This window comes from Entelurus aequoreus, linkage group LG06, assembly GCF_033978785.1.
Source record: "Entelurus aequoreus isolate RoL-2023_Sb linkage group LG06, RoL_Eaeq_v1.1, whole genome shotgun sequence".
Taxonomy (NCBI): Eukaryota; Metazoa; Chordata; class Actinopteri; order Syngnathiformes; family Syngnathidae; genus Entelurus; species Entelurus aequoreus.
The window spans coordinates 57,311,111-57,325,609 of record NC_084736.1 but is presented as its reverse complement, the minus strand read 5'-3'; the positions used below and the strand labels follow the sequence as shown (position 1 = coordinate 57,325,609).

The 14,499-nt window shown below is 43.8% G+C and overlaps 1 protein-coding gene across 2 annotated transcripts in view; it reads left to right on the top strand.

Annotated features, from left to right (window-relative positions):
• LOC133652372 (ADP-ribosylation factor-like protein 15) overlaps nt 1-14,499 on the top strand; it is a 285,034-nt gene that overhangs the window by 222,904 nt on the left and 47,631 nt on the right. For both annotated transcript variants that reach the window (XM_062051057.1, XM_062051058.1), the window contains one exon: nt 6,651-6,859. In XM_062051057.1, the coding sequence (XP_061907041.1) occupies nt 6,651-6,859 (209 nt within the window). The remainder of the gene's footprint in view (nt 1-6,650; nt 6,860-14,499) is intronic.

Sequence of the window (14,499 nt, the reverse complement as noted above, 5' to 3'; positions counted from 1 at the left end):
CCCGAAGGAGGAATGGTGCGGTATACGGTCTCCTCCTGCACCCACGCTCGCTGGATCCCATCGGTTCCTGGCTTGTTCCTATCGTTGGTTTGGAGGAAGAGGCTTGCCGCCGTCGCTCCTGCTGTCCCCACCCCCGGAGGCGCGGGGGTGGTTTCCCGCCACCTGCGGGCTGTGTGTCGGGCCCAACCCGGATTAGCTGCGGCCTCGGACGTGCTAGCCCCCGCCAGGTTCGGTCTTGTGAACGCAAGATCTATGACAAACAAAACTTTTATCCTGAAGGATTTCTTCACTTCCCACGGACTTGACTTCCTCTGTGTGACGGAAACAGGGCTGAGAGCCGGTGAGTCCGCCCCTCTTAATGAACTTCTGCCTCCGGAGTGTTCCTACTTTAATTCTCCGCGGTCGTCCGGTCGAAAAGGAGGAGGATTAGCAGTCGTTTTTAAAAATGACTTTAAATGCCGTCAGATCCGCCTGCAATCCTCCTTTTCAAGCTTCGAACTGTGCATGTTTGAACTGGGTCTTTCTGATGTCGTCCTGTGTGCCGTCGTCTATCGACCACCCAAGTACCACAAAGACTTTATAACTGACTTTTCTGAATTCGTGGCTGAAATCCTGCCCAAATATGATCGTGTCCTTATTGTGGGTGATTTTAATATTCACACCTGCTGTCCAGACGAGTCGCTTTCCAGGATCTTCCTGAATGACTCATTTAACTTTGTACAGTCTGTATGTGGTTCCACACATGAACGTGAGCATACACTCGATTTAGTGCTCTCGTATGGTTTGTGTGTTTTTAATTTGGACATTTGCGACGCTGTGTTCCCTGATCATATGCCGATCCTGTTTGATATTCCCACTCAGTGTCAGGTTAAATTGTGCGCTCCGCCTCAACGCTCTCGCATGTTTAATTCTTCGTCTCCTGCTCTGTTCTCCTCAATTTTTTCGACTCTTTGTGATGATGATTCTGCAGCCTCTATATGTCTGAATACTGAAGAGTTGGTTTCTGGGTTCAACTCTATTTGTTTACAAACACTGGACACGATCGCTCCTTTCAAGTGCCGCCGCTCTAAAGCCACGCCTCAGCCCTGGTTGAATGACGTCACTCGTGCTGCCAGGCGCAAGTGTAGGATAGCAGAGAGAAAATGGAAAAAAGACAGGCTGCATGTTTCTTTTGCCATTTTTAAAGAAAGCATGTTTTCCTTTCAGATGACTGTAAAAGCAGAGATGAATATACAGTATATCTATCTCAGATTACATCTTCTAACTGTCACAACCCCAGAGTTCTGTTCAAAACTATTAACACTGTCATTGATGCTCCCAAATCTGTTGGTTTTGATGCTTCTTTTGAATTCTGTGAAAATTGTCTCCATTTTTTCACTGACAAAATTGTGTCAACTAGAGCCAGTTTATCTCAGCCTTCATATGACCCTTCTGTTCCTCTGCATTTCTCTTCTGTTTTCCATCAGTTTGAGCCGGTGTCCTTTTCTGTTTTAAATGACACAGTTAGTCATATGGAGCCCTCTGGTTCTCCTGCAGACTCCCTCCCACCTCGCCTGTTTAAGGAGGTACTTGCTACTATTGGATCAAGTGTCCTTAACATTATCAATAGTAGCCTCTCTTCTGGAATAGTTTCAGTAGAGTTTAAACATGCAGTGGTACGACCTCTACTTAAAAAACCAAGCCTCGACCCCTCTCTCCTCTCTAACCTTAGACCTATCTCTAATCTTCCATACATTTCCAAAATATTAGAGAAGGTTGTCTACAGTCAGTTGTTGCCCTTCTTAGAGGATAATGGTATCACTGAGCTGTTCCAGTCCGGTTTTAAAGCCCTCCACAGCACAGAGTCAGCGCTTCTAAAAGTTTCTAACGATATCCTCCTGTCAACTGATTCTGGAAAATATGTTGTCCTGGTGCTTTTAGATCTGTCTGCTGCGTTCGACACCGTCGACCACGCCACCTTAATCACTCGTCTTGAGAACTGTGTGGGCATTAAGGGCGCCGCCCTCAACTGTTTCCGGTCGTACCTAACCGACAGGAGTTTTTGTGTAAAAATAGAAAGTTTTATGTCTTCCACAGCTCCTTTACCACATGGGGTCCCCCAGGGCTCAATCCTTGCCCCAATCTTATTTGCGCTTTACCTTCTCCCCCTTGGTTCTATCTTTAGGAAGTACGGTATTGTATTTCATTTTTATGCCGATGATTGCCAGATTTATTTTCCCATGGCACAAAATAACACGGTTCAACGTCTTATTGACTGCCTGCACGACATCAAAGCCTGGCTTTCAGCTAACTTCCTGAGCCTAAATGAAGACAAAACAGAAGTTATGATGTTCGGTCCAAGTCGCTCTCCCTCCCCCAACGTTGACCTTGGCACTCTGACCCCGTATCTCAGCGACTGTGTCACAAACCTGGGGGTAAAGTTCGACTCAGATTTTAAATTCGAAAAACAAATCAGCAGCGTCGTTCAAAAAAGCTTTTATCAATTACGCCAAATAGCAAAAGTGAAACCGCTTCTATCAGGACATGATCTCGAGAAATTAATCCACGCCTTTATCTTGAATCGTTTAGACTACTGCAATGCCCTGTATGTAGGCATTAGCCAGGCCTCCCTCGCCCGCCTGCAGCTCGTGCAGAACTGTGCTGCTCGTCTGCTAACACAGACCCGCAGACGTGAGCACATCACACCTATATTAGCGTCCCTTCACTGGCTCCCTGTGCGTTACAGAATCAACTTTAAACTCCTTTTATTTGTTTTTAAAAGTCTAAACAACCTCACGCCATTATTTCTCTCCGACCTCCTTCAGCCTTACTGCCCTACCCAATCCCTAAGATCAGCTGATCAGCTGCTACTGACAGTCCCTGACACAAGACTGAAGCTTAGAGGTGACAGATCTTTCGCCGCTGCTGCTCCCAAGCTCTGGAACGACCTACCTCTGAGTGTTAGACAAGCCTCCTCTCTTCCTGTTTTTAAATCTCTCTTAAAAACATACTTTTATTCCATGGCTTTTAACACTGAGTGATATCCATCCTGCAATGGCGGCCCATAATACACCTGCTGTGAACCTGTTTTTATGTTTTATTTATTTTATTTATTTATTTTTTATCGTGTTCTTTTTGTGTTGTGTTGTGTTTGCTCGGTACTCGTATTATCTTTTAACCTGCCCATTGTACAGCACTTTGGGTACTCCTGTGGTAAATTTTAAATGTGCTTTATAAATAAAGTTGATTAGATTTGATTTGATTAGTTACACTTGATTAAGCATTTCTTACATATTCCTTATTTTGCACCTTCTGTTTAAGAGATTATTGTTAAGTGTTCAATGTGATTTCAGAATTTTCTTGACATTGTTTGTTTGTTTTCCATGCTTGTGTTGACATTTCCTTCCTGCATTGTTAGTTTACATTGAATATATTTTTCTCCTGGTCCTTATTTTTCATTAAAAAGTCCATAATTATGGACTATAAAACACTTATATCGTGATAGAGTTTTCAGCCATACTGGACTGCTTGCCCACACCACCCGGCACAGACGTGGAATCAAATGTCCCAAAAACTGCGAGAGACAAAATGATTGCCTTAACAAGCATTAACTCCATTTAGAAAATGTTGACTGCGGTTGCACAAAAATCCTATGGTAACATGCAAAACATGAACAACAACAAGTCATTGCTTATGGACATGTTGCCTTAAATGCGCCAGGACTGAGACCTACTAGAAGCGTAGCCATGTTTACTTCTGCCAGTCCGTTCACAATACACATGCTATATTTTTATACATAAAAAGATGGGATTTAACAAAGCAAATTAGATATGACATCATACCTTACTTACTGTGTGAATGTAGCTGTTGGAAAATATGCATATTTGCCTTTTAATTTATAAAAGAAATTGCAAGCGGTAGAAATGGATGGATGGATGGATGGATATTGAAATACTTCAAATATATAAACTCAATGATAACTGAGTAATACATACAAAAACAAGAAATATATTCAAATTGTCATAATTATGCTCATAATTCCAGGGTTTTGTGAATGCACCTTGTGTGTCGTAAATGTCATTGGTGCATAAAGTGTTGTTGTGTTTGTAGATAGTTGTAGAAGTCCATGTACGTGGCGGCCATCTTAGCATTTTCTACCGGTTGTCCTCTCTTGGGGTGGCGGGGGGGGGGGGGTCTGGAGCCTACCCCAGCTGCACTCGACCAGAAAGCAGGGAACATCCTAGACAAGTGGCCACCTCATTGCAATATTGACAATTTCACACACTGTTGCCAATCAGCCTATATGCGTGGAAAATAAATCATAACTTACTTATTTATTAATCCACTTAGTTGCAAAGCACTTGTTGCTGATGCCTGAGTCGTTTCCCTTTAGTTTTTTTGCTCAGGTTTGGGTATCCATCCCTCACCTCTACTGTGGCTGGAATCTGAGGGTGATAGTAAGAACTATTGTAGTTGCTGCTATAATTTACAAATGACTTAGCTTTTAAATTCCATGAAATTCCGAATCCCCGTGACTCATGACGTCATAGAATTCCTGCTGTCAGACCAACAGGTGGCAGAAGGAGCCAATGGGACGTGAGGGTCATGGCAACAGATGAGAGGGTCACTCTCAAGTGGCACTTTGTCCAGCAGCTTTTTTCAGAAGGGGGAAGGAAAGAAGGGCAAGGAAGTGTGGAGTGAGGAGGGCGTGAAGGAAAGGGAAAGGAGGATGTCTTCAAAGACATGTTTTTCTATGACATGAGTCGTTCATTCCTTCACATAATGACTATTCATTCGGTAGTTTCCGAGGCACCTGCTTGAAAAGGGAAATCCACAATGCCAGGACCTTGTTGTGAACTTCGATCACCCTGTTTTGTTGAAAACAATGAGTGCGATATGTGTCATACAGCTGTGTGAAAGTTTTACTCAAGTAATATCCCATTTTGCTGAGTTACTCTATCAAAGGCACATGTACTGTATAAGTACTGGCATGGCTCTGACACAACTTGTTGGTCTCCATGGGTGTCCCAATCTGATATTGATATCAGTCTCCAAAAAAAAAAAGTATCAGTTTATATTGGCTTGCATGTAAAATGTGCAATACAAGCAGTCCTGCAGCGTGTTTACATGTGTGTGATATCATGTGCGATACAAGCAGTCCTGCAGCGTGTTGACTTGTGTGATATCATGTTTGATACAAGAAGCCCTGCAGGGTGTTTGCTTTTGTGTGATATCATGTGCGATATAAGCAGGCCTGCAGCGTGTTTACTTGTGTGTGATATCATGTGTGATACAAGTAGCCCTGCAGGGTGTTTACTTGTGTGTGATATCATGTGTGATACAAGAAGCCTTGCAGGGTGTTTGCTTGTGTGTGATATCATGTGCGATGCAAGCAGTCCTGCAGCGTGTTGACTTGTGTGTGATATCATGTGCGATACAAGTAGCCCTGCAGGGTGTTTACTTGTGTGTGATATCATGTGCGATGCAAGCAGTCCTGCAGCGTGTTGACTTGTGTGTGATATCATCTGCGATACAAGCAGTCCTGCAGCGTGTTGACTTGTGTGTGATAACATGTCTGATACAAGCAGACCTGCAGCGTGTTGACTTGTGTGTGATATCATGTGTGATACAAGCAGTCCTACAGCGTGTTGACTTGTGTGTGATATCTTGTGCGATACAAGCAGTCCTGCAGCGTGTTGACTTGTGTGTGATATCATGTGCGATACAGGCAGTCCTGCAGCGTGTTGACTTGTGTGTGATATCATCTGCGATACAAGCAGTCCTGCAGCGTGTTTACTTGTGTGTGATATCATGTGCGATACAAGCAGTTTTGCAGCGTGTTTACTTGTGTGATATAATGTGTGATACAAGCAGTCCTGCAGTGTGTTTATTTGTGCAAAGATGGACAGTTAACATCTAAATGTCCTCCAATAAACACACAAGGTTGGTCTTTACTTCTGTTTTAGTCATTTTCAAAAGGTAAACATGCTGGGCTATAGGCTACTAGGGGCTAGCAGCTACAAAACAGCTAAGCATACAATAGCACACAAGCTAGACATACATGTCCTACATTTAACAACATTGCAGTGTAAAACAGCACATTTGTCAATATAAACAAGTATCAAACAATTATAGTTGTATATTTATCCAATAACAAACTCCGTCATGGGCTTAACATCATTAATTATTGAAACCACTAGGTGTTGGCAAAACAGGTCACCACTCCACTTCAACTTAAAGAAGGCATACGTCCATTGCAGATGGTAATAATAACTAGGTTAGTGTTTCTCATACCTACCATTGATCCTTGTTTGACTCATTTCAATTTATCAAACCTTTTCTAACATTCCACACTACAAAATAAAAGTATGTATGATTCCTGCTGATATCGTATCGGGTCAATACTCAAGGTTCCAGTATCAGTATTATATCAGAAGTGAAGTGTATCGGGACCCCCCTTCTGGTTTTTGATCCATTTGTTGAACATACCATGAACAGTACCTTAAAAAGGGATACATTACAAATAATGTAAGTCAACAAAAACGCAGATTAATTTAAATCAACTTTTTGCGTGTCAGTTTCAACTGTGTCATTTCAAACACATAATGGCCGCCAGCAGTGACATCAGTAGCGACAATGACACCTTCTAACGGCGTCACGTCCTTCCACAGGTGCTGACAACATCAAGAAGTATTGGTGTCGCTACTACCAGGGGTCACAGGGCGTGGTCTTTGTGTTGGACAGCGCTTCATCAGACGAGGACCTTGAGGCGGCGCGTGCAGAGCTGCACTCGGCCCTGCAGCACCCGCAGCTCTGCACGCTGCCTTTCCTCATCCTCGCCAATCACCAGGACAGGCCCGCTGCAAGGACGCCAAACCAGGTAAGCTCACGGCCTCTGGCGACGTACGTTCAAGTGTGACCTCTAACGGAACAAGAAGCAACTGAGACATGTTCTTAGATTCACTTTACACAACCACTGGCTGCTGTGGACTACCCCTGAGATATTATGTTTGGCACGTGTCGTGTGCTTGTTTGCATGCCAGTGATGGATTCATGCAGGAACTCGCTGCACAGCCATTGAATATTGAGATGTGTGCTGGGCCTTCACACTGACTGATGACCCCACTTGTCTCCACCTGCTGGGGACATCTAGGCCATTATGACAATTAATGATGGCCTTTTTCCACCACTGGAACCTTGACAGGGACTTCCTAGGGCTGGGCGATAAAACGATATATATATATATATATATATATATATATATATATATATATATATATATATATATATATATATATATATATATATATATATGTATGTATGTATGTATGTATGTATGTATGTATGTATATATATATATATATATATATATATGTATGTATGTATGTATGTATGTATGTATGTATGTATGTATATATATATATATATATATATATATATATATATATATATATATATATATATATATATATATATATATATATATCGTGATAGACACATCATCAATTTGTGTGAGATAAAACATTGGGTGTATATATATTTTTTTCCATTTGTCGGAGAAACAGGAAGTTGCAAAGCAAGGTTGGTTGCGTGGGAAAAAAGGCACTAGCTTATCGAACAACGCAGGAAGCCATCTTGTCGGTTGATTCTTTGCATGGAGAGAAGAGAAAGTAAAAATGAAGAAACTGTGGATAAAACAGGAAAAGTCACCTCGACCATATGACAGTTTTTCTTTTTTTCTTTAAATGAACCGTGATTATGCTAGGCCAGGGGTCGGCAACCCGCGGCTCCGGAGCCGCATGCGGCTCTTTGATCACTCTGATGCGGCTCAGCTGCATACTTGCCGACCCCCCCGATTTTCCCAGGAGACTTACCTGGCCCGGACACGGAAAGGATTGACAGAGAGTGCCTCTCCTAGATAACTCCCAGGGCAAATATAATCCTATTTTCACTCTAATTACTAAATTAAGGGCGTGCCCTAATTGCACTGCAGTAATTGTCCTCTATAGCATTTACAAACAGCGTGCCAGCCCGGCCACATGTTGTATGCAGCTTTTACTTGCACACATAGGAGACAGCAAAGCATACTTACTCATCAGCCACACAGCTTACACTGACGGTAGCCGTATAAAACTGTTACGTTACAAATATGCGCCACACTGTGAACCCACACCAAAAAAGAATGAAAAACACATTTCTGGAGAACATCCCACCGTAACATAACATAAACACAACACAACCAATACCCAGAATCCCATGCAGCCCTAACTCTTCCGGTCTAGATCATACACCCCCGCTACCACCAAACCCCCCCACACATCAACACCCCCCCCCCCCCCCCCTCCATGCGTCGGCTGAGGGGAAGAGTTAGTGCTGCATGGGATTCTGGGTATTTGTTGTGTTGTGTTTATGTTGTGTTACAGTGCAGATGTTCTCCAGAAATGTGTTTGTCATTCTTCTTTGGTGTGGGTTCAAAGTGTGGCGCATATTTGTAACGTAACAGTGTTAAAGTGGTTTTATACGGCTACCGTCAGTGTAAGCTGTGTGGCTGCTGACTTAGTACGCCTTGCTGTCACTTACGTGAGCAAGCTGAAGCCGCATTCTACATGTGGTCGAGCAGGTACACTGTTTGGGCAGGCTGTAGAGGGCGCCAAAAGCAGTGCCATCACGCCCTGATATTCGGAGTCTCCCAGAAATAATGAGAGGGTTGGCAAGTATGACGCTATCAAGCGCCATTCATTCAAAACTCGCGGGCCGCACTAACATCAAATTTCCATATTAAAGTGCGTGTGTCTGAGACCCCTGGTTAACATAGCACAAAGCAATTTAAGCTTTGTATGCGGTGTTTTTCATTTTAAATTTAATTTTTTTTTTTGTGGCTCCCATTATTTTCTTTAATTTGTGAAACTTGCCAAAATGGCTCTTTGAGTGGTAAAGGTTGCCGACCCCTGTGCTAGGCGCTGCTCACCTTTTTTTTTTTTTTTGTCCTGCCCAGCTTCTCAGGCAAATCATATAGTAGATGTAGATGCCCATATCGACTGTTCAGATTTACTTTACAAAAGAGAAGTGTAGGATACTTCTCTTGTTGCCTTATTTGTATTTTGACTTTATTAAATGTATTTATATTATCATTTGGTGCAGCCGGGCCGGAGCAGGAGGGGATAGAAAGAGAAAAAAGGGAAGACAGAGGGGGGAATTGTGGGGACAAGAGGGGGATTAGACAGAGAGACAAAAACAACAACAGCAAACACAACAACAACAACAACAGAGCAACATCAGCAAATACGACATGTACAAATATGATGGTAAAAGTAATAGCAAATAAGCAGTTAGCGAAAATAAAAAATAATACAGAAATGACAATGAGCATTATTACACTAAAAATGGAGCAATATGAATACCAATAGAAATAGTGCTATTGATAATAAACAATACCAATACTTTTCCTTTATTATCAACAATACAATTGTTCAAATGCAACAATACATATACGTAATGATAACTTGAGATACGAAAGAATGCAGAAAAATGGAGGGGAAGAAAGAGAAGCAACCTACATTAACCTTGTAGATTGTTATAGTAACAATAGGTTAAGCTTTGTCAGTGTGCCATGTGTTATACCCAGTTTACCCTAGGGCAACAACGTTAATATATGTCTGCTCACCTTTTAGAGCACAGCTGTAACTTCCTGGCACTAAACCTACAGAAAATAGTTCTTCTCAGGTGTCTCTATTTTCACACTTTACACTACTTTCTTACACTTTATTTAAACATTTTTACGTAAACCTTATTTTTCCACTGTTATTTTAAGAGATTTGACTTAAGTGTTCAACGTGATTTTAGAATTTTGTTTACATTTGTTAGTGTTTTCCATGGTTGTGTTGACATTTCCTTGCTGCCTTGATGAGGGGATTATAATCAGAGGAAGGTTTCTTTTTAAATAAAAATGTGAATATTTGGGCACCACTTGATTTGATTCAATTCCTGGGTGTAAGGATTCGATTCGGAATCGATTCTCGATTCAAAATCAAGACTTTTTTTTAAATTAGTATTGTATGCCAGTTTTTGTGATTAACTACATTCCTTCCTAAAATGGACAAACAACTCTGATAAATTGTTGTGTTACTTAAAATAAAATAGTTATGTTTAATAAAATTCTACCCAAACATTTAAAAAAGTCAAATACAAATAAGGCAACAAGAGAAGTATCCAACTCTTCTCTTTTCTAAAGTAAATCTGTACAGCAGATATAGATCATCTACATCAAAAATCTGATTTGCCTGAGTGACTGGACTGGACAGATTAAAAAATAAATAAAAATTAAAATATACACACAAAAAAATATAAATACTGTATATTTTTTTTTTATTGATTTTTTATTTTCCTAAATATATATATATATATATATATATATATATATATATATATATATATATATATATATATATATATATATATATATATATATATATATATATATATATATATATATATATATATATATATATATATATATATATATATATATATATATATACTCCTCTCTGAGCTGCCACCTTATCGTGGTAGAGGAGTTTGCGTGTCCCAATGATCTTAGGAGCTATGTTGTCCGGGGGCTTCCAAGACAAGCAGGTCCTAGGTGAGGGATCAGACAAGGAGCAGCTCGAAGACCTCTATGAAAATGCAACAATCGAGACTCCGATTCTGGAGCCAGGCCCGGAGTTGAGGTGCGATGGCGAGCGCCTGGTGGCCGGGCCTGTCCCCATGGTCCCAGGCCGGGCATAGCCCAAAGAGGCAACGTGGGTCCCCCCTCCAATGGGCTCACCACTCATGGGAGGGGCCATAGAGGTCAGGTGCGTTGTGAGCTGGGCGTCAGCCGACGGCAGGGCACTTGGCGGTCCGATCCTCGGCTACATAAGCTAGCTCTTGGGACGTGGAATGTCGCCTCGCTGGGGGGGAAGGAGCCTGAGCTAGTGTGCGAGGTGGAGAAGTTCCGGCTGGATATAGTCAGACTCACTTTGACGCACAGCAAGGGCTCTGGAACCAGTTCTCTCGAGAGGGGATGGACTCTCTTCCACACTGGCGTTGCACGCAGTGAGAGGCGACAGGCTGGGGTAGCAATTCTTGTTGCCCCCGGCTCAAAGCCTGCACATTGGAGTTCAACCCGGTGGCTGAGAGGGTAGTTCCCTCCGCCTTCGGGTGGGGGGACGGGTCCTGACTGAGTGATTCCCTTGTCCTTCTGGGGGGACTTCAACGCTCATGTTGGCAACAACAGTGAAACCTGGAGAGCCGTGATTGGGAAGAATGGCCGCCCGGATCTGAGCCCGAGTGGTGTTTTGTTATTGGACTTTTGTGCTCGTCACAGATTGTCCATAACAAACACCATGTTCAAACATAAGGGTGTCCTGTCCATATGTGCACTTGGCACCAGGACACCCTATGCCCCAGTTCCATGATCGACTTTGTAGTTGTGTCATTGGATTTGCGGCCTCATGTTTTGGACACTCGGGTGAAGAGAGGGGTGGAGCTTTCTACCGATCACCACCTGGTGGTGAGTTGGCTGCGATGGTGGGGGAGGATGCCGGACAGACCTGGCAGACCCAAATGCAGTGTGAGGGTCTGCTGGGAACGTCTAGCAGAGTCTCCTGTCAGAGAGAGTTTGAATTCCCACCTCAGGAAGAACTTTGAACATGTCACGAGGGAGGTGCTGGACATTGAGTCTATTGTCGAGGCGGCTGATTGGAGCTGTGGCCGCAAGGTAGTTGGTGCCTGTCGTGGCAGTAATCCTAGAACCTGTTGGTGGACATCAGCGCTGAGGGATGCCGTCAAGCTGAAGAAAGAGTCCTATCGAGTTCTTTTGGCTCATAGGGCTCCGAAGGCAGCGGACGGGTACCGACAGGCCAAACGGTGTGCGGCTTCAGCGGTCGCGGAGGCAAAAACTCGGACATGGGAGGAGTTCGGGGAAGCCATGGAAAACGACTTCCGAACGGCTTCGAAGCGATTCTGAACCACCATCCGCCGCCTCAGGAAGGGGAATCAGTGCACTGTCAACACCGTGTATGGTGAGGATGGTGTTCTGCTGACCTCGACTGTGGATGTTGTGGATCGGTGGAGGGAATACTTCGAAGACCTCCTCAATCCCACCAACATGTCTTCCTATGATTCAGCAGTGCCTGGGGAATCTGTGGTGGGCTCTCCTATTTCTGGGGATGAGGTTGCTGAGGTAGTTAAAAATCTCCTCGGTGGCAAGGCCCCGGGGGTTGATGAGATCCGCCCGGAGTTCCGTAAGGCTCTGGATGCTGTGGGGCTGTCTTGGTTGACAAGACTCTGCAGCATCGCGTGGACATCGGGGGAGGTGCCTCTGGATTAGCAGACCGGGGTGGTGGTTCCTCTCTTTAAGAAGGGGAACCGGAGGGTGTGTTCCAACTATCGTGGGATCACACTCCTCAGCCTTCCTGGTAAGGTTTATTCAGGTGTACTGGAGAGGAGGCTACGCCGGATAGTCGAACCTCGGATTCAGGAGGAACAGTGTGGTTTTCGTCCTGGTCGTGGAACTGTGGATCAGCTCTATACTCTCGGCAGGGTCCTTGAGGGTGCATAAGAGTTTGCCCAAGCAGTCTACATGTGCTTTGTGGACTTGGAGAAGGTATTCGACCGTGTCCTTCGGGAAATCCTGTGGGGAGTGTTTAGAGAGTATGGGGTATCGGACTGTCTGATTATGGAGGTCCGCTCCCGGTACAAACAGTGTCAGAGCTTGGTCCGCATTGCCGGCAGTAAGTTGGACACGTGTCCAGTGAGGGTAGGACTCTGCCAAGGCTGCCCTTTGTCACCGATTCTGTTCATAACTTTCATGGACAGAATTTCTAGGCGCAGTCAAGGCGTTGAGGGGATCTGGTTTGGTGGCTGCAGGATTAGGTCTTTGCTTTTTGCGGTCGATGTGGTCCTGATGGCTTCATCTGGCCAGGATCTTCAGCTCTCACTGGATCTATTTGCAGCCGAGTGTGAAGCGACTGGGATGAGAATCAGCACCTCCAAGTCTGAGTCCATGGTTCTCGCCAGGAAAAGGGTGGAGTGCCATCTCCGGGTTGGGGAGGAGACCCTGCCCCAAGTGGAGGAGTTCAAGTACCTCGAGAGTCTTGTTCACGAGTGAGGGAAGAGTAGATCGTGATATCGACAGGCGGATCGGTGCGGCGTCTTCAGTAATGCGGACGCTGTATCGATCCGTTGTGGTGAAGAAGGCGCTGAGCCGGAAGTTAAAGCTCTCAATTTACCGGTCGATGTACGTTCCCATCCTCACCTATGGTCATGAGCTTTGGGTTATGACTGAAAGGTCAAGATCACGGGTACAAGCGGCCAAAATGAGTTTCCTCCGCCGGGTGGCGGGGCTCTCTCTTAGAGATAGGGTGAGAAGCTCTGCCATCTGGAAGGATCTCAAAGTAAAGCCGCTGCTCCTCCACATCAAGAGGAGCCAGATGAGGTGGTTCGGGCATCTGGTCAGGATGCCACCCGAACGCCTCCCTATGGAGGTGTTTAGGGCACGTCCGACCGGTAGGAGGCCACGGGGAAGACCCAGGACAAGTTGGGTAGACTATGTCTCCCGGCTGGCCTGGGAACGCCTCGTTATCCCCCGAGAAGAGCTGGACGAAGTGGCTGGGGAGAGGAAAGTCTGGGCTTCCCTGCTTAGGCTGTTGCCCCCGCGACCCGACCTTGGATAAGCGGAAGAAGATGGATGGATGGATATATATACGTATATACAGTATATATTTATATTTATATTTATATTATGTATGTCAAAAAATTATTTAAAATATATATACATATATATTTATTTTTAACTATTTTTTTCAATTGGTTAAGAATGGTTAGAAATAAGAATCGCGTTTTAAAATTAAAATGTAAAGTACCAATGATTATGACACACTAGGTTTGGTGAAATTTGTCCTCTGCATTTGACCCATCCCCTTGTTCACCCCCTGGGAGTTGAGGGGAGCAGTGGGCAGCAGGGATGGCCGCGCCTGGGAATAATTTTTGGTGATTCAACCCACAATTCTAGCCCTTGATGCTGACTGCCAAGCAGGGAGGTAATGGGTCCCATTTTTGTATAGTCTTTGATATGACTCGGCTGGGGTTTGAACTCACAACCTACCGATTTCAGGGCGGACACTCTAACTACGAGGCCACTGAGTAGGTTTTTTTTCTAAATATTTATTATTTATTTATTATATGATTTATTATTTTTTAGATTTATTTTAAAATCTAATTTTTGGACCCCCCCTATTAACAGATATAAAACACTTATATCGTGATACTGTTTTCAGCCATATTGTAGGGTATAAATGTTTTGTTCTTTTTACCGAAACAGTAAAGTGGTGGTTTAGTGTGTGAGGAATATTTAGCCATCATTTTCATTTTCTTGAACAGGCTTCTAGGACAACCTGTTTTCTTTGCACTTGTCAGTAAATTGTCCATGAAACTGTTTTTTGGGCTCCAGCACACCAATTTCTTTTGTTAATGTTTTTG